The 19,759-nt window shown below is 38.2% G+C and overlaps 1 protein-coding gene across 8 annotated transcripts in view; it reads right to left on the reverse strand.

The window, feature by feature from the left end:
* Positions 1-19,759, reverse strand: part of AKT3 (AKT serine/threonine kinase 3) — a 300,281-nt gene that overhangs the window by 63,659 nt on the left and 216,863 nt on the right. For all 8 annotated transcript variants that reach the window (XR_002336106.1, XM_021063994.1, XM_005667942.3 and 5 more), the window contains 2 exon segments: positions 17,261-17,383; positions 5,383-5,511 (listed from right to left, as the gene is read on the reverse strand). Coding sequence is in view for 7 of the 8 variants with exons in the window: in XM_021063994.1 (XP_020919653.1) it covers positions 5,383-5,511; positions 17,261-17,383 (252 nt within the window). In the remaining variant the exon portion in view is untranslated.

Raw genomic sequence — 19,759 nt, forward strand, 5'->3', positions numbered from 1 at the left:
GTAATAAGCAAAACATAACTATGAGTGCTCCTATTTTTATCTACAGATAAAATGTGCAAATGTATATAACTTTGGCCTTATTCATTTGTTTTAACATCCCCTAAAGACAATACTGACAGAGCCCATAAAATAATGTCTTTTACATTTATTCTTTGTTGTATTGAAAATAAATTTTCATTTAGTACATTGAAAACTACCAACTATCTTCAACCTTAATTTATATGATTCTCTCAACCCATTCTGAAAAAGTATTTCAGATATTGTCAAAATATATATTATAAAGCTAATAGGCTTCAAAAGGAAAGTGAATAACACGATACCAAGCGAGTGTTTTCTAAAAATGAGGTTCTGAAAACTAGGAATGCATCAAAAAAAACCCCCAAAAAACAAAAAAACGCGTTTCAGACACTGAAAAGCAGAGTATTTTACATATGAAATAAAATTATATACATTTTTTCTGAATACAACCATACCAGATACTATGTATTTTCTAACAATCAAGTCATTTTTTGCCATCTTTTTGTTAGTTCTAACTTGATTATCAAATAATTTTTATTTTTACACTATTACAGAAGTGCATTTCTCTAGGTTTCCAAAACCACCTTATTCAACCTTCCCCATCTGTCACCATCTGCTTCTTTTTAGCATGTACTTTTTGTGTGATCACATAAGCATGTGAAAAATAACTAACATTCAGATGATTATCTGCTGGTACATTTGAGGACTGGGCATAATAAAAGTGAACTGCCAAAACGTACTTAACACTTTTAATTTTGTTGGGTCTTGCATGTAAGCTACATTTGATTTTCAAACTGTTTTACAGTTGGAAAGTTGATCAGGTACTGCTAACTCAAGAGCAAAGCTGAGACTCTAAATAATTAGCACTGCATAAAATGGTTTGGATTCAATGAGAGCCAAATCAAATAATAAAATTCAACAGTAAGATTTTATATGTGATTTCTAATTTCTTTTACAATGGTGAGGCGTGAAAATATAGTAGAGATTATGAAAACAAAATCCCCTCAAAACATCTTATAGTCCATACTAGATGACAGGTCAAGTTTATTTCTTTCTGATACAAGAAAGAACAAAGACACTTTAAAACTATATCTACTAAAGCATCTGTAGCGATGGAGCACACTAAACGTGTAGTTTATATGCTTCTAGGACTGCATCTCTGCAACCTTTTTTAAAAAAGACATGGTTTTTCTCTTTAATTCTGTACTTCTCCATCACAAGAAGACAACAAAATTCTTCTAAAAATATCCTTTTTTCAACAAATGGCATTTTTATAAAACTTCCTTATTCTGGTGGTATTTGCCACAAGAAGAATCTTAAGTTCATTTAAAATTTAAGTTCATTTCAAAATCAGCTATGAGTCTGAGATACAGAATAGTCAGATGTACTAGAATATATCAGTTTTAAATGCTTTCTAACAGTGCTTTTAAAGTGTCTTTTAAATACCCTGCATCCAGCTTTAAATAGCAAAGCATTCCTACCAGATTAACAGTTAAAACATAAGTGGCCAGTTTAAAACATAGCCACTGCGAGATGAATGACAGGTTGCAGTAAAATCTCTATGATGCGTAAACAAGTCTTCGACAAGAGGAGGAGAAGGGAAAATATTGACAGTGAGTCCTTCAAAAGCGAACGGTACTCAGGTACATAGGTATTCCAGGACTGACAAACAGCTACTACTTATAACTATCAAGAAAAGTCTGGTATCAATAATGGTATGTACTAGAAACTTCAAGATTCAAAGAAAGTGCGAGATGCCATCTGCAGTAAAAGGGAGAGGCCGGTTTTGACTCTTGCCAATCCCTCCCGAACTCTGACCGTGTACATCTGACCACTTTATGGCCCTGCTCTCAGTTCAAGAGCGATTCTCCCTTTTCCATGAGAGCAAATTCAAACGCCACTGCATCCCGACCCCCATTCCCCGCGTTCAGCCTCCTCTCCTCCTGCCACCAGACCCTCCTGGGGCCGCTCCCTTTCCTTTTACCACGCTGCACGTGACTCCAGAAAAGAAAAGCAATTATTTTCTTGCACAGTGATGATCATTTTCCATATTCTATCACCTTAGTAAATACAGACAGCTACTTGAGGACAAAACCATTTCTTGTGATCTTTGTCTTGCCAGCATCTAACATAACGCATGACACAATAACTGTTTCTCTAATGAATGAATGGGTGTTCTTTGGTAAAAATGGTCCGTATTGGAGACCTGAAAAAAAGGATTTACATGCTTGTTTTTAAAAGTAAGAGTAAACACGGTTACCCTGATTTAACAAAATGCAGTATTTGACACACCTAAAATATAAAAATTAAAACTGCATGAGAAGTTAGTCATCTCAAGATTTGTCACCCTCAATTAGCAACCACAATGGATCACCCTCCCCGATAAAAATAAGGTGTCAAGATTTTAATTATGAATTGGTGTCTATCAGCCATGGGGCATATAAACTGCTTTTAAAAACCAGACTTCTGTAATATTTTCTTAAAAAAGGTATACATTTTCTTATTTGTCTTTAAAAAAGTGATAATTCCTTGGGAATTGCAGACTTTCTATTTAGAAACAATTGGACTCTTCTTTCATTAAATTCTTGGTTTTGTTCTTCAGTTGATGATATTTGCATATAAAATGCTATCTGTTTCTTAGATCATCTGCTTCTGAAAGGAGATGTACTATCTCCTTCAGAAATAACTTCCTCTAATCGTGACAACTTAATTTTTTATTCTAGAGATGGGAAATGGATAGCAAGGGCGATGGAACTCCAGAGAAACAAAGATCTCATGACATCCACAAAAACAATCCTACTCTACAAAATATCGCCTTGTACTTGAATGGACAAGAAATAATGCCACTCACCTTTCACCTAATTCTGCCACAAAAATGGAAAATTTTAAACTCCAGATTTTATAACGGAAAATTTTATTTTTGGCAGCCCTCGATAAAAAAATATTTGGAAATTTACTGTGAAAAAACTGCCAATATTTCAAATTACTAGTATTTCTTTACAATTACTCAACATTCTTGAAATGTAAACTGAATCTCTAACTGAAAAGAACCACTGTAATAATAAACTGACATAAGTTACTACATGTAGAAGGACTGCTAGTATCATTTAGAATATATTCCTTTTTCCTAATTCTTCTCATTACCTTTTCCTGTTGAGCATTTAACAAAGCATCTATTTTAAAAATGACAATCATTTACATCTATAGGTGGCATAGAAATTGTGGCTTTTGGGGGTCATGATGTATGCAGTTAAAAAAAATTCTGATCCTCAGTTCCCTCACCTTTAAACATCAGGTTTGCTATCACGAAAGGTTCTTAGTGTGCTTGTGTATCATGTGGCACATAATAGGTGTTCAAGAAATAGTTGTCTTCATCCATCCAAATCAACGCCTCCCTATTTGGCTTGCACTAACCTTGTTGGGGTTTGGGGGAAGAAAGGAAGCTGTTCTGCCTCACAGTTTTTGCACTAGCTGCTCTCTGTGTTTCGGAGGCTCCCTCTTTATTTCTGCAACAGCTGCCTCTTAGGCATTCAGGTCTCTGGCCAAACATTACTTTCCCGAAACATCATATCAGTAGAAGATCATGTTTTCCATGAGCTGCAGCAGAATCTCCCATCTCACCTGCTCTTTTACAAAGAAGAGGTGGGATCTATGGTACTACCTCTGAAATGTGTGTCGGCTTACGTAGGAATGCTTAACCAATAAGCATGACAGAAATGAGGTGGTTTCTGAAACGAGGCCATAAAAGGGGATGCAGGCCTGACTGTTCATAGCAGCATTATTAGCCAAAGACTGGAAGCAACCCAAACGTCCGCTGACTGTGGAATGGATAAAGGAAATGTGGTCTATTCAGACAGTAAAATATTATTTGACCCTAAAAAGGAACAGAGTACCAATAACATGCTGAAGCATGGATGAACCTTGAAAACATACTAAATGAAAGAAGCCAGACACAATAGGCTACATACTGTATGACTGCCATATTTACAGGAACTATTTGAAACAGGCACATCTATAGAGACAGAAAGTAGACTGGGGAGAGAAGGGGGAGGAGCTAACGAGTATGGGGTTTTTTTTGTTGGTGTGATGAAAATATTCTGAAATTAGACAGTGATGATGGTTGCACAATTCTGAACATACCACAAACCACTACTGTATACTTTAAAAGGCTGAATTTTATGGTATGTGGTAATAAAATAATAAAAATATACTATGAAGAGAAAATTAAAAAAAAAACTAATGAAATATTTCTTATGGTTTGCTAGGTTAAAAAAAAAAAAAAAAAGGAAGCATTTTCTAAACTGTTCCCTAGGCACTGACTTTCAGAACCCAGAGATAAAGAAATCTTGCTGTCCCGAAGGCACCAGGTTATGAGGAAACAAGGTCACATGGAGAAGTTGAGGCTGTTGAGAGCCCTGTAAGGTACCAGTTGACAGCCACCATCAACTACCAGACACATGAAGGGAAGAGTCCCAGAGTCCAGCCTCTAGCCATAGTCACCCCCTGCTATGCCCCATGTATCATGGAGCAGTCATTTGTACTGTCCCACCTCAGAGGGCTCCATTACATAAAATGGTTGGGTTTGGCAGTGGTCTATTTTGTAGCAATCTTAACGAGAACACTACTTAACACAGCCACCTCATGGCAAGCTTCCTTTCCCCAGCTTTTTTCCCATCATGACACTTACTCATTACATGACCTTCTTTATACATGTATTTTCACTCTGGCTCTACCAAAGTGGGTTCCCTGAGAGCAGGGTTCTTTGTACTTGTTCCTATAACCACACCAGCCAGAAAAATACCCAATACACATAGCAGATGAATATCATATAGGTGTTGAATCAACAAATACATGGAATTACTGTGAAAACTTTGGCATGGGGAGGTCACTGGATGGAGCCTGCTTTCGTTTGGCATGGATTCCAAAATGTACTTACTGTTAGTTCACTAACTTTCCAAATGAAACACTTTCCAATAATTTAGTATGAAAACCTGCAATATTACAAATCCAAATTATCATTGTTTCTTCATTTCTATAGGAAATACAAGATGGACTATAAAATGATTCACATTCTTGTCATTCAATTATTCCATTTTAATAAATGAATCAAAATAGGCATGATCAAGAAGTAATATACATATGGCCAAGAAATAAAAATTGATTCTTGCAGTTACTAGTATCTCCGTGCTTATAAAGTTTAAAAAATTCTATATATTCTCTCCCTAGAATAGTAAGTTGGACAAGTGAGAACAAAACAGATTAGATTCATGTTGAAATCCAAAGTCAAAGTAGTAGATACTTTGCAAAATATTATGTCAGTGCTTTTTTTTTTTTTTTTTTTTAATGAATGGAACCACAGCCTACCTCTGGTGCCAGATATTCTGGTGTACCACAGAACGTCTTCATGGTGGCTGCATCTGTGATCCCTTCTTTGCAAAGTCCAAAATCTGTAATTTTTATGTGGCCATCTTTATCCAGCATCAGATTCTCCAACTATGTAGTAAGAAAGATGACACAATTTGTTATATAATTTCAAATACAGGAAAATACTGCTTTGAAAAATTATTGAATGCAGAGGAAGATATTTAGGTATTGTGGAATGAGGACATAGTTAGAGTTAATAGAACTTTCAGTACTTGCAAACCCCGTAGCTTCCTAAATTATGTAAAAAGAAACATGCTTTATCAAATACTTCATGATAATGAAATTATTGGTTTTTAAACCAAGAGAAGTAAGCCATTATTGTGCAAGTTCTAAGACTTAAAACCTAATTAACTTTCCAAAGCAAATGTCCATTCTCTTGTTCTCTCTTTATTTTAATAAGCTGTTATCTAAACAATCCCAAAGAGACAAGAATGGGTTTCAACAATTTCTCTTAGGAGTCTGTTGCTTTTATAAAATACTCACAGAAATGTTTCTTTGGTGGTAGTTGTAAATCAAACCTAAGTCTTATTTTGTAAGGTAAGGCAATATCTTCTTTTGTAGTTCTTTGTAACAAATAAATACCAACCCTTGTAAACATAAGAATATGAAAGTCAACCACTCAGCAGTGAATGGAGAAACACAGCACAGATACTGTTAAGCTGGAATCATCTTGAACCCATTAATACAAAAACAAACAAGACAATCTTAAAGATGCAAGCAAATAGCAAGATCATTTTCCCCAAGTGAAAAATTACAAAATGCAAGGAGGAAAAGAGCTTGTGCAAAGCCAATGCAATTAAAAATATCAACAGCAACTGATCTTTTTCTTCCAATTTGAACCTGAAGTTAGGATTATCATCATGCAGAGATACACATGAGTTCTGGGCTGTGATCTTATAGCCTCATATATAGATGGGGCCCTAACCTTGCTCAGTCATGTAGATATAACCTAAGAGAATACACAAGAAATAAATATACAAAAAATGTAAAAAAAAATTAGCAGAATGAATAATTAACTTTATTTAAGGAGTAGATAGTTATTCTCTTCCTTAACGTGATGATGTATGAAAAGTGCATACCCAAACTCTGAAGTCAGCATCAAATTCAAAACAGAACTCCATATAAGAACATAAGCAGATACTGATCAATGATGATGTTACGTTCTGTCGTATTACCCAGTATCTCATAAACCACAAACTACAGTTAAGCAAGCTGTGCTCAGCAAAGGAAAGCTCAGAGCAAGTCCTTAAGAATAGCACTTAAGGTCTTTTGCCCATTTTTCCATTGGGTGATTGGCTTTTTTGCTGTTGAGTTGTAGAAGTTGCTTATATATTCTAGAGATTAAGCCCTTGTCCATTGCATCGTTTCAAACTATTTTCTCCCGTTCTGTAATAGATGTTCTCCAAGAAAGATATACAGGTGGCCAACAAACACATGAAAAAATGCTCAACATTGCTGATTATAAGAGAAATGCAAACCAAAACTACCATGAGATACCACCTCACACCAGTCACAATGGCCATCATTAATAAGTCCACAAATAACAAGTGCTGGAGGGGCTGTGGAGAAAAGGGAACCCTCCTGCACTGTTGGTGGGAATGTAAACTGGTACAGCCACTATGGAGAACAGTTTGGAGATACCTTAGAAATCTATACATAGAACTTCCATATGACCCCGCAATCCCACTCTTGGGCATATATCCGGACAAAAGTTTCCTTGAAAAAGACATGTGCACCCGCCTGTTCACTGCAGCACTATTCACAATAGCCAAGACATGGAAACAACCCAAATGTCCATTGACAGATGACTGGATAGGAAGATGTGGTGTATATATACACAATGGAATGCTACTCAGCCATAAAAAAGAATGACATACTGCCATTTGCAGCAACATGGATGGAACTAGAGAATCTCATCCTGAGTGAAATGAGCCAGAAAGACAAAGACAAATACCATATGATATCACTTATAACTGGAATCTAATATCCAGCACAAATGAACATCTCCTCAGAAAAGAAAATCATGGACTTGGAGAAAAGACTTGTGGCTGCCTGATGGGAGGGGGAGGGAGTGGGAGGGATTGGGAGCTTGGGCTTATCGGATACAACTTGGAATGGATTTACAAGGAGATCCTGCTGAGTACCATTGAGAACTTTGTCTAGATACTTATATTGCAACAGAACAAAGGGTGAGAAAAAAAAATGTATACATGTAAGTGTAACGTGGTCCCCATGCTGTATAGCAGGGGAAATTTTTTTTTTTTAAAGAAAGAAAGAATAGCACTTAAATGTACTACCCAGCTCAACTCGACTGCTCACCACATTTCACACACTGCACTGACTGCAGAGAAGTTGAGTCCATTTTTTGACTTCTACGGAGAGCTGAACAAACCTTAAATATACTACTAAACCTTTCAAAAGTGGCAGTTCTCCAAAAAAATAAAAAATGAAATAAAATGCAGTTCCCATCATGGCTCAGTGGTTAAGGAATCCGACTGGGAACCATGAGGTTGCGGGTTCAACACCTGGCCTTGTCCAGTGGGTTAAGGATCCGGCGTTGCCATGAGCCATGGTGTAGGTCGCACATGTGGCTCGGATCCTACATTGCTGTGGCTGTGGTATAGGTCGGCAGCTGTACCTTTGATTTGACCCCTAGCCTGGGAACCTCCATATGCCGCGGGTGCAGCCCTAGAAAAGACCGGAGGAAAAAAAAAAAAAAAAGTGAAAGTTCTTTTATTTTATCTAAATTCATCTTCCTCATGATTTTTTACTAACTGGAGCCTGAGAATCTAACCAAATTTGCACAAATGGCAATAAATCCTAATACTGAAACCAATCAAATGTCAAGAATCTCTGACTACTTTAACTGCTTTGAAAATCTTTCTTTTTTTCATGCTTTTAATTTTCCCATTTTCCTTTTCTTTCTCCTGTCATCCTTTCTTGCTACTCTTTCTATCTTGACATGATGGGAAGGGGGAAGTATAAACTAGCAAGGCTGTTGTTTTGTTGAACAGAAATATAAAAGCTCTGTTCTTATTTTTTTTTTTTTTTTTGTCTTTTTAGGGCCACACCCACAGCACATGGAGGTTCCCAGGCTAGGGGTCGAATCAGAGCTGCAGCTGCTGGCCTACACCACAGCCACAGCCACACCAGATCTGAGCCACGTCTGCGACATACACCCCCAGCTCACGGAAATCCCAGATCCTTAACCCACTAGGGCCAGGTACTGAACCTGTGTCCTCATAGATGCTAGTCAGATTCGTTTCCACTGAGCCACAACGGGAACTCCTTGATTTTTAAAAATATACTTATTGTTCTAATATATGAATACATGATAATATATAAAAACAAAACCAAATTAAGTTCTTAAAATGCTCTTAAGATTTTTATAATACAGAAAAATTCTTATAAAAACTTCAAATAATACATAGTAATACTGAAGAAAATTTGTTTGGTGTCTATTTGCTATTTTACAGGCTTTACATGCCTTGCAAAGTGTTCGTGGAAACAACGACAGCACGAGCTAATGTGCTAACTCTCCACATTCTAACAGGACCATTTTGAAGCGGATGAGAACAGAAGTATTAAAATGTACAAACACTGTTTAATAGTAGACGACATATTTTTAAACATCCTGCTTTGTATCTAATTCTCTAATCTCAGATTTCGTCTGGAAGATACCGAGGGCTGAGGAGTGAAACGAGAGGCAGGGATCGGGTTGCAGTGAGGAAGAGGAACCTGAGGCAGGTGACCAAGAGGCCCGGTGTGCCGAGAACCGAGAGGGGTTCCTGGGGTGCAGGACTCAAAAACGGTCTACATATGGGGAAGTTCTAGGCACACCGGGACAGGTGGTTATTCTACTTGTTTTATAAGTCAGCTTAATTCCAATGACAGAGTCAGAAGTAAGGTGAGCCCACGGGGTGACTGTGAGAGAGGAGGCAAAGGCCATGAGATCAGGGACAAGGCAGCGTGAGCTCCCCATGCGCCCAAACCTCCCCTATCGGACAGAGGTGAGTGACAGTAACGCGCGCACAGGACTGCTTTGAGAATTAAAGGAGATGTCGAGGGTAGAACTTAGTAACTGCATCGATCATTTATTAAACACGGGGAGTTTAGTGGCTGATTTATAGCTTATCAGAATAGTGGATGCTCCTCCAGACAACCATGTACACTGAAGCAGAGAGCAAGTTCAGAAATGGAGCCCTAGAAAACACATCTGTTAGGCTGGTGGTGACTCCCTTAAAAATCCTTTTCAGGATGCAACAATTTCTCTTCAGTACACAAAACAGTAACATTTCATAATTTTTTTTTTTTTTTTTTTTTTTTTGTCTTTTGTTGTTGTTGTTGTTGCTATTTCTTGGGCCGCTCCCGCGGCATATGGAGGTTCCCAGGCTAGGGGTTGAATCGGAGCTGTAGCCCGGCCTACGCCAGAGGCACAGCAACGCAGGATCCAAGCCGCGTCTGCAACCTACACCACAGCTCACGGCAACGCCGGATCGTTAACCCACTGAGCAAGGGCAGGGACCGAACCTGCAACCTCATGGTTCCTAGTCGGATTCGTTAACCATTGCGCCACGACGGGAACTCCAACATTTCATAATTTTTGAGCCAGGTATTTTATCAGAGTGCCCACCTTCTTCCATCAATCACTTTCCTGTTCTCGCAATCCTGAAATGTCATTTTGCTGAGCATGAATGAAAAACAACTTGTCCATCAAAATGCGAACAGTCAGAGATGCATTACCTTAAAAATACGATATCTGCAAATATAATCTTGTATAAAGATAAACTGGGGGTAATTGTTACCCAGTCTTGTTAAAAAATGAATAATTTTATGAAGATGCATAACAAAGTTTTCATAAAATTTAAGAACCGTTAGTGTCGTGGTTCACAAATGTGAAAGCAGCAAAGAACCACCTGGAAATTGTCCCAAAGCAAATCAATGGCTTAGATGTATCAAAACCACTTGGAGGAGTTCCCATCATGATGCAGCAGAAATGAATCTGACTAGGAACCATGAGGTTGTGGGTTCGATCCCTGGCCTCACTCAGTGGTTTAAGGATCTGGAGTTGCCCTGAGCGGCAGTGTAGGGTGCAGACATGGCTTGGATCCTACATTGCTATGGCTGTGGTGTAGGCTGGTGGCTACAGCTCTGATTAGACCCCTAGCCTAGGAACCTCCATATGCCAAGGGTGCGGCCCTGGAAAAGACAAAAAAGACAAAAAAAAAAAAAAAAAAAACCAACCACTTGGAAATCACTTTCTTAACTAACTCATCTGACAGTAACATAAAGAGGATTTAGTCACATGTTTTTAGGAACTCTTCTACTGTGTAAAGGAGGAATAAAAATATTTACAAATACTCTTTCTTTACTTCTCTCTCCTAAATCTGGTGTTTTCAAACTTCTTTTTTTAAACCATAAAATGCAAAAAGAATGCTGGCACTGGATTGTTCAGGTACTCAGCTTTATAAAACTTTTTTTTATATATTTGTCTTTTTAGGGCCACCCTCGAGGCATATGGAGGTTCCCAGGCTAGGGGTCTAATCGGAGCTGTAGCCTCTGCCCTACACCACAGCCACAGCAACGCCAGATCCAAGCCGCGTCTGTGACCTACACCACAGCTCACCGCAATGCCGCATCCTTAACCCACTGAGTGAGGCCAGGGATCGAACCTGCATCCTCATGGATGCTAGTTGGGTTCGTTAACCGCTAAGCCATGATAGGAACTCTTGATAAAACTTTAAATGCATCTGTGTATCTCCACTGTCAGTATCTAGGATTAAGATCAGGGCATCATGTTTTTGCTTAATGGACGCATTCAGTGGCAGAAACAATGTACGAAGTCAAACAGGAAGTTTGAAGACAAAGATTATACATTAAAAATCTGCATAATGCTTACTATTTGTATCAGAAGGTTGTCTGTTATCCAATCGTTATCCTCCATACTTTGAGGAGACCAAAATTTCAGACACATACCTCAGAGGTTCCATTAAAAAAAGGTAACATTTTTTACCCAGTTGAATTGAACAGGCATTATTTGACAGAGAGGATCCTGATTCAGTAGATTTTGAAATCTTTTTCATCTGTGCTTTGTGAAAACAAAAAATTATAGCAAGAAAATACTATGCTCCTTTCTGCTCTTTTGGGTGCCTAGAATACAATTAAACTCTTAAAATCCTAGCTGTTTTTAAAGCAGTGCTTGTCAACGTTTCCCACTTCATAGTACAATAAAGCACAGAATTTGTACCTGCATCAGTACACTGGCTGCTTGAGGCTGGAACTGACTGGCCCTGAGGCTCCTCTAATTACCTGTTGGGCTGAGGGAGGCCATGGCTTAGGCACACAGCCTCGGAAGCCCTGCTCTATAAAAAAGCCAAATGGCCTATTAGAAAGTTTAAAAGTTTTTACCTTAAAAGTTTTTAAAAACTTAAAATATACTTTATATTTATCTACTATAATAGTCATATAGTTGTCTAACATATTATGAATCTACATACACATGTCTTTTAGGTATTATTTTAATCAAATGGCTGGCATTTTGTGATTAAAGAAAGGAATGAAAATAGCAGTTCCTAAGGGCCCTGACAACTATTCTAGCAAGATAAACAAACACGTCCCTTTTAACACAGTTACATCAGCGCCAAGACCGCCTCAGGCCCAAAAATATAGTAAGAAATTCCTCCCTTGCACACTGGGTATTTAGGTTTATGGATATCAAAGTGCCAGATGTCACACAAGCTGACCTGCAGGAACTTCGTAACCACGGTTAAGAGAGGGTGTTGAAATTCTGCAAGGAAAACTTTCAACCTTCCAAAGCTAGAAAGGAATGCACAATATGCAAAGCAGAGACCCCACCTAGATTGGGTGGGGTTGAAGAATGACTATATTTAGAAACTGTACCACCCTTGAACCCAGCGCAAGCTAGACTTAATGTCAGAGGTGGCAGGTGTTCTGAGCAGCAGCAGTGGCTAAACGTCTTCATACAGGATGAAACCCGAGTGACTGGTCAGGAGTGGGAGCCGTGGTTTGGGACTCGATATGCAAAGTTAAGCGTGCTGTCTCTTTTAGACTGCTGGTTTATCTGGGAGCTGAGGAAGACCTGGGGGTGGGGGGCTCTGATAAAATACTCTCTCAACACGCCTTTGTGCCATCACTGAGTCTTAGAAACCATCTAAGCATATTCTGGCAGTTTCGCACATGAACAGTCCAAGTGATCAGGTAGAAAACAAGATGAGATGCTGCGCAAGCAGACTACAGTAGCAATTTGTATATGATTTTCTCCCCCTTGCCCTGCCATAAAATCTTGGGAGAAATTAATTCTTCATGGAAGGCCAGTATCTGTACCTTTGCAAGTGTCCCTATTCAGCCTGTTTTGTACTTCGATGGCAGTGGTCATTGAAAAGAAAGGTTACACTTGAAAAAAATAAGAGCTGAGAAGAAAGGAAGTTTTTAATAAAATCTGTACTAATGACGGGCTTTAGAAGAGGTTTCTTCAAATTTTTATGGTATCATGAAGCAACATCAGTTTTTCCTAAGTAATCCCAGGAATTCGGGTCCTTACCAAAACAAAACTTCATATCATGACATGTATTAACAATAAATTAAGCAAACTTACTTCTTCTTTTTTTTTTTTTTTGGTCTTCCTAGGGCCGCACCTGTGGCATAGAGAGACTCCCAGGCTAGGGGACTAATCAGAACTGTAGCCACCAGCCTACACCACAGCCACAGCAACTCAGGATCCGAGCCTCATTTGCAACCTACACCACAGCTCACGGTAACGCCCGATCCTTAACCCACCGAGCGAGGCCAGGGATTGAAACTGAGTCCTCATGGATGCTAGTCAGGTTCATTAACTGCTGAGCCATGACAGGAACTCCAAAACTTACCTTTTAAAGTACAACAACGGTTGTAATAATTTATCTATTGTTTTGAACACCAAGTTATCAGGAACTGTGAAATAATAAAATGTCTTAAAGTAGCTTACATATGAAATGAGGCTTTGCCTCTTAGGTACTGATTTTACTTGAGAGGTGCAGCTACCGGTAGGCATCTCAAGTGGATTTGTATTTGAATAAACAGAAGGTCATTAGCTAGAAAGGTGACAAAGACAAATGCGAGATCAATCAATCCAAGTAAGTACCGAAATCAGTTTTTGATAATGCTGTTTTGAAAATATTTTGTATAAATATATCTAAAACATTCCTTCTCTTATCTTGGGCAGCTTTATTCAAACTTTAGATTTACAAAGGTCTTCTTAGAGTTAAGCCAATGCATTCTCCCATTTTAACTCTATAAGGCAGGACGGTGTAATGAAAAGAACATCATATCTGGAGCTAGGATTCATGGGATCCAGTAATCTTGACTATGTCACCAACTTAGCCCATGACTTTGAGTAAGTCACTTACTAGGCATCTAGGCGTCAATGACTTCGGCTATAAACTACGGATCAGCACTAAATTTCTATTGTTCTAACTAAAGTTCTCGTTCTATCATGCATAATCCTATGCAATATGAATACAAGTAACACCTGCAGAAAATCTGAATTTCTGACCTTTTATGTTATGTATTCTTTTTCTTTTTAGGGCCGCAGGTACAGTATATGAAGTTCCCAGGCTAGGGGTTGAATCACCAGAGCCACAGCTACCACAATGCCAGATCCAAGCTGCATCTGCGACCTACACCACAGGTTGCAGCAATGCTGGATCTTTAACCCACTGAGCAAGGCCAGGGATCAAACCTATGTCCTCATGGCTACTAGTTGGGTTTATTTCTGCTGAGTCCCAACAGGAACTCCTACATTACGCATTCGTATTGGTGTATACCCCATGGATTCTACCCAGTGGTATACATTTACTTAGACCTTTAAGTTAAGGCTACTTATTAATAAAAATCAATCAATTTAGAGAACAGAGACCACTTAATTGTCTAGTAAAGTTAGTGGTGTGTATATATATATATACATATATATATATATAGTAACTACATGACTAGTATTCATATACAAAGTAGGTATTTCATATTGCAGCTTAATAAATTTAACTTAATTTCATCATCAGAAAGAAGGATGGAGCAAAAAAACCTAATTAAATGAACCTCAGTGTACCAATATGTACGTTGATTCATTCAATGAGAAATAATCCAGGAAGCTATTAAAACCATCCTAATTATATCATTCCTTAATCGTTGCTGGCAATCAGATGCGCATTCTTCGTTTCTTTAGAGTAATAATTCTATCTTACAGCTTTAAGCATTTTCTTTTTTTTTTTTCCTTTTTCTAGGGCCACACCTGTGGCATATGGAGGTTCCCAGGCTAGGGGTTAAATCAGAGCTGCAGCAACCAGCCTGCACCACAGCCACAGCCACGCCAGATCCAAGCCGCATCTGTGATCTACCCTGCAGCTTGTGGCAAGGCCAGATCATTAAGCCACTGAGTGAGGCCAGGGATCGAATCCACAACCTCATGGACACTATGTCAGGTTCATTACCAATGAGCCATAATGGGAGCTACCAAGCATTTTAGGTATATTACTGAGTACGTCAAAATTATTCTCATTTCCTTAAATCCAGAAATCTTGCACTTTCTCCCTACAAATAGGATTCATCAAACACAAGTAGCAGTGAGGAGAGTAGATTCGGGCAGAGGAGAGCTAACTGCTTGTAAGTAAATTTGGAAATATTGTCTAAGTTTTATTGTACCTTGTAACTAAATTCTTCTTTCAAAAATCTAAATTCAGACATTTGAACATTATGGGATTATTTGGCCATGCAGATGCAGATCCAGGGATGCTGAATTCGGCCACTCTCAGCTATGAAAACCTGCAGGCTAAATATAATCATGCTGTCGACTGATAGTCACTTCTGGTCTACTTTGTCACTTAGTTGATGATCCCTGATCAAACATAGTTGGACAGTTCATTTCTCCTAAAAACAGTACTTGACAGCTTATGCTAAGAAATAAAATAAAAATAATATTTAAAAATGAAAGTTTGGGAGTTCCCGTCATGGTGCAGTGGTTAACAAATCCTACTAGGAACCATGAGGTTGTAGGTTCGATCCCTGCCCTTACTCAGCTGGTTAAGGATCCGGCGTTGCTGTGAGTTGTGGTGTAGGTTGCAGATGCGGCTCGGATCCCATGTTGCTGTGGCTCTGACGTAGGCCGGCAGCAACACCTTCGATTCGACCTCTAGCCTGGGAACCTCCATATGCTGCGGGAGCAGCCCTAGAAAAGGCAAAAAGACAAAAAAAATTTAAAAAATAAAAGTTAAACAATGAAAATGTTTAAAAAATAATATGTTATACCAACATACATACTATATTTCACTGTCATCATGTAAAACAATATTTTTGAGAGTTACATCTTGGGGTCATTCATAATACAAAGATACATAATTGATAGCAATATCTTGAAATAACCTAGACAACTGCTTGAATAATTAGATAATTTAAGAGTCACATGAGGAGTTCCCGTTGTGGCGCAGTGGTTAACGAATCCAACTAAGAACCATGAGGTTGTGGGTTCAATCCCTGGCCTCACTCAGTGGGTTAAGGATCCAGCGTTGCCGTGAGCTATGGTGTAGGTCGAAGGGGTGGCTCAGATCCCACGTTGCTGTGGCTGTGGTGTAGGCTGGCAGCTGCAGCTCTGATTCAACCCCTAGCCTGGGAACCTCTATGGGCCGTGGGTGCATCCCTAAAAAGCAAAAAAAGAGTCACATGAAATGAATGAATGGGAATGAGGGGATGATTGTGATTTCTTTTATGTGCTGTAATACCTTGTTTCAACAGAATTTCATAAAATATATGTAACTTTTATGTCTACAAATCAAATTATATTTTAAATGAATTAATACTTGATAGATAAAGCAATTCTGTGTCAGATTTTTACAGGTCAAGACTACCATATGACTTACTTTTTAAGAAAGACTCTCACATTTAGAATTTTTTCAGTCATGGCACGAATGTCCTTAATATGGCCAATCTAATTCAAAACACCGTCATGGGACTTCCTACTACTTTTTATGAGATACTCCAGGGGTCAGCAAACTATGGCCTGTGGGCAAAATCTTGCCTACTGCCTGTTTTTGTAATTAAAGTTTTACTGGAACACAGCCAGACACGCACATTTACATATTATCTGTGGCTGCTTTCACCCTGCAGTGGCAGAGCTGAGGAGGTGCAAAGGAGACAGTACAAACAGCAGAGCCTAAAATATTCACTCCCTGGCCTTCGCAGAAAGTTTGCCAAGCTTTGAGCTACTCTGAGGGTCTTGTTAGAAAGAAACTTAGAGAAAGAAAGTACCTCTTACTGATAAAACAAATACAGTGCTTTTTAAAATGGAAACTAAACAAGTTGATAAAAAGCTGTATTAAAATGCTTCAGGTATTTAAACCCATGAAATATTAACTACAATATCAAATATTTTCCTGCCCCTAGATAATCTTATCCATTATAAAAGTTTCTTCATACTACATCACAGGATGGGAATATGTAATAATGAAATTCAACTTAGAATGTCACTTGCAAAGTTACTTGACTTTTAAACAGATGTTTAACATTACTCGTTATACTTATAGAAAAACTAAACTATTTTTGGTAGATCACATTTGATCAGAACAGTTAGGCAGAACTTATTTTGCATGTCAAAACCTTGGACTTAAACTACACACATCAATGAATGAAAACAGTGAACTACATTCTCAAACAGAGTGGGTTTTTTTCCCAACTAAATCTGCTTTTCTCCAAATTGTGTAACTTTGTAATTACTTTGTGTTTGTCCCTATAGTCTCTGCAAAAACAAATTCTGATTACTTTGCTTTTTTACCTTGAGATCCCGGTACACAATCTTTCCGGAATGTAGATAGTCCAAGGCAGAGACAATTTCTGCACCATAGAAACGTGTGCGGTCCTCAGAGAACACCCGCTCTCTCGACAAATGGAAAAACAGCTGCAGGGTAAACAGCAGGGACAGGATTGTAATAATTACTGATTTAGTGGGGGAAATTAACACAAACATAAAACACCTCTCATCACCATATTGTGATGATAGATAGTGTACTCTCAGTGGACACTGCGCACTCTTAGACAGCAGCTGGCTTATCTTTCCCAGGTTTCCAAGGGGAGACTGCGAGCTGTTAAATCAGCGTTTTAATCAATATACCAATCTTGTCTAAGGCATTCTGCTTGCTACCCATTTAACCTTCAGTTACCAGAGGAAAAAGTATGCATCATCAGATTACGTCTCCCCCTCAGGGGTACACTGTTGCTTCACTCTTTCAAGGATTAGGTATGGAGACTTCTTTGAAATAAATGAACATAAGCATAGACGTAGTATTTCTAATTAATTCCCTGATTTGCAACCGACTTCAAAGAAAGGACTGATGATGTATGGAATCTGATTTAGGTGAACTTTTAAAATTCTACAACTCTTGATTCATTATGACAGCTCTAGAAATGTTTTTAAAGCTTCAATCAGTATTTTCTGCAGAGAGAAACTGTGAGGCTTTAATTTTTCAATTTATTTTCGTAATGCCCAAAATGGACTGAGAAGCTCCCACTATTCCCCTTGTACAGTCTTCCCATTCCAATAATAATTAACTATGACGCCAATCTTTTCTCGGGTAATTACTTGAATCACAATGAATCACCACTCATTTCCTATTAATCACCTAAAAGATACTCCACTCCAAAGTCAACAAGCATTTATTTCTTGGGTGCTTGCTGTGGTCAGGTGTCAGGCTCTCTTTTTACGACACCGAGTGTCTCATCTCTCAGTTCAACAATGTATATGAGGAAGGAGCTGGTTTCAGGCACTAAGCATTGACTACTGATCTTTGTTCTACTGTTTCATCATATTAAGAAAGTCACTGAGAGCAATGGAAAGATTGTTGGCAGTGCTGAGTACACTGCCAGAGATCACAGTAGGTACTCAAGACCTATCTCTGATTAACCAATCAGGCAATGTATCCTTGACCACGAGATCAGAAACTAACTGTCCTTCATGTGGATTACTTACACAAATCGCTTCTACAAATTCCTAAGAATTATGGTTATCCAAGATTTACGTCTCACACACCAAGTCCTTAGTTGTAAGTAACATAAAAAATGTTCCCTATAGATTCTTCCCTTTTCCCATCTCCACTTCCACTTAAGAGTTTATTATTATTTTAAGGTAAAATTTATGAATAACCCATTGTTATAGTAAAGAGAGGGAGGTAATATCACATAACTATTGCCAAAAAAGACTGGCTCAGTATTAGCAAGAGGAAAGAAAGCTAAAATATTTGGCAGGTGGTCTCTAAACGTTAATGCTCTCTACTACATTGTCATATTTTATCAAATCTAAGATGCTATTGTGACTCCATTAATTTATGCTATTACCAAGAACAAAAACGTCAACTAAAACAATGACAGAACATCAAATATAAAAAGGACTTCTGATTCCAGAAATGTTCAATGTGTCTTACGAATGACAAAACATACTATGTCAAAAATCAAACCTATGTCTCTAATTTAGGGATATGTTTCAAAATTCATTCATCTTACACAGGCAGATAATATGCTATTAAGGTACTGCCATTCAAAGGAAGACAGGAAGTAGAAAGAAGCATGGAACATCAGTAAAAATTACAAAAAATTCCTAGGTCAAAGTAATTTCTGCCATCCTTTATGCAAAATATCACTGATTTTGATGAAGGAATTCCTGTGACCTCTGTGTAGATTTATGGTAGTCTTCTAATGAGATGAAAATAGTGGTTGGATTTCTAAGTTTTCTTAAAACACTGCCAAGCCTAGTACCCACTCATCTACTGTACAAAAGATTCTCTCTAAACAAACACATGTCAGCTTCTAGATCTTTAATTAGACCATAAATTTTCAATTTGCCTTCTAGCCAATCTCTATAAAAATATCAACTTAAACAAAGCTACTTAAGGAGAAGAATTCTATTTATTTCTCAATCTGCTGTCCTCTGATGACTACTCTTGCTACCTCAAGGAACTTATTCTTGTTTACACAACCAAGAACTTCTTGTTCTGGAGCTTAGAAGCTCACCTATTCCCTTTCTCATTCGTCTAAGCATTCTTGGGCTTTGGTACCACAACTCTCCTGATTTTTATTTAACTCTCTGATTATTCCTTCTTGGTTTCTACCTTGGTTTTGAACCAACTTCCCATTTAGGGAGAATCAATTATTTTAAAGTCATTCTATTGGACACTAGAAAGAGAAGAAGAGGGCACACGACGGTGATTAAGACGTCATCCCTGACTTTAAGAAAGTCAACCCAGTGAAGGAGATAAAAAACAGGAGAACCGTGAGAAACTTC

Source organism: Sus scrofa, chromosome 10 (genome assembly GCF_000003025.6).
Source record: "Sus scrofa isolate TJ Tabasco breed Duroc chromosome 10, Sscrofa11.1, whole genome shotgun sequence".
Classification (NCBI taxonomy): domain Eukaryota; kingdom Metazoa; phylum Chordata; class Mammalia; order Artiodactyla; family Suidae; genus Sus; species Sus scrofa.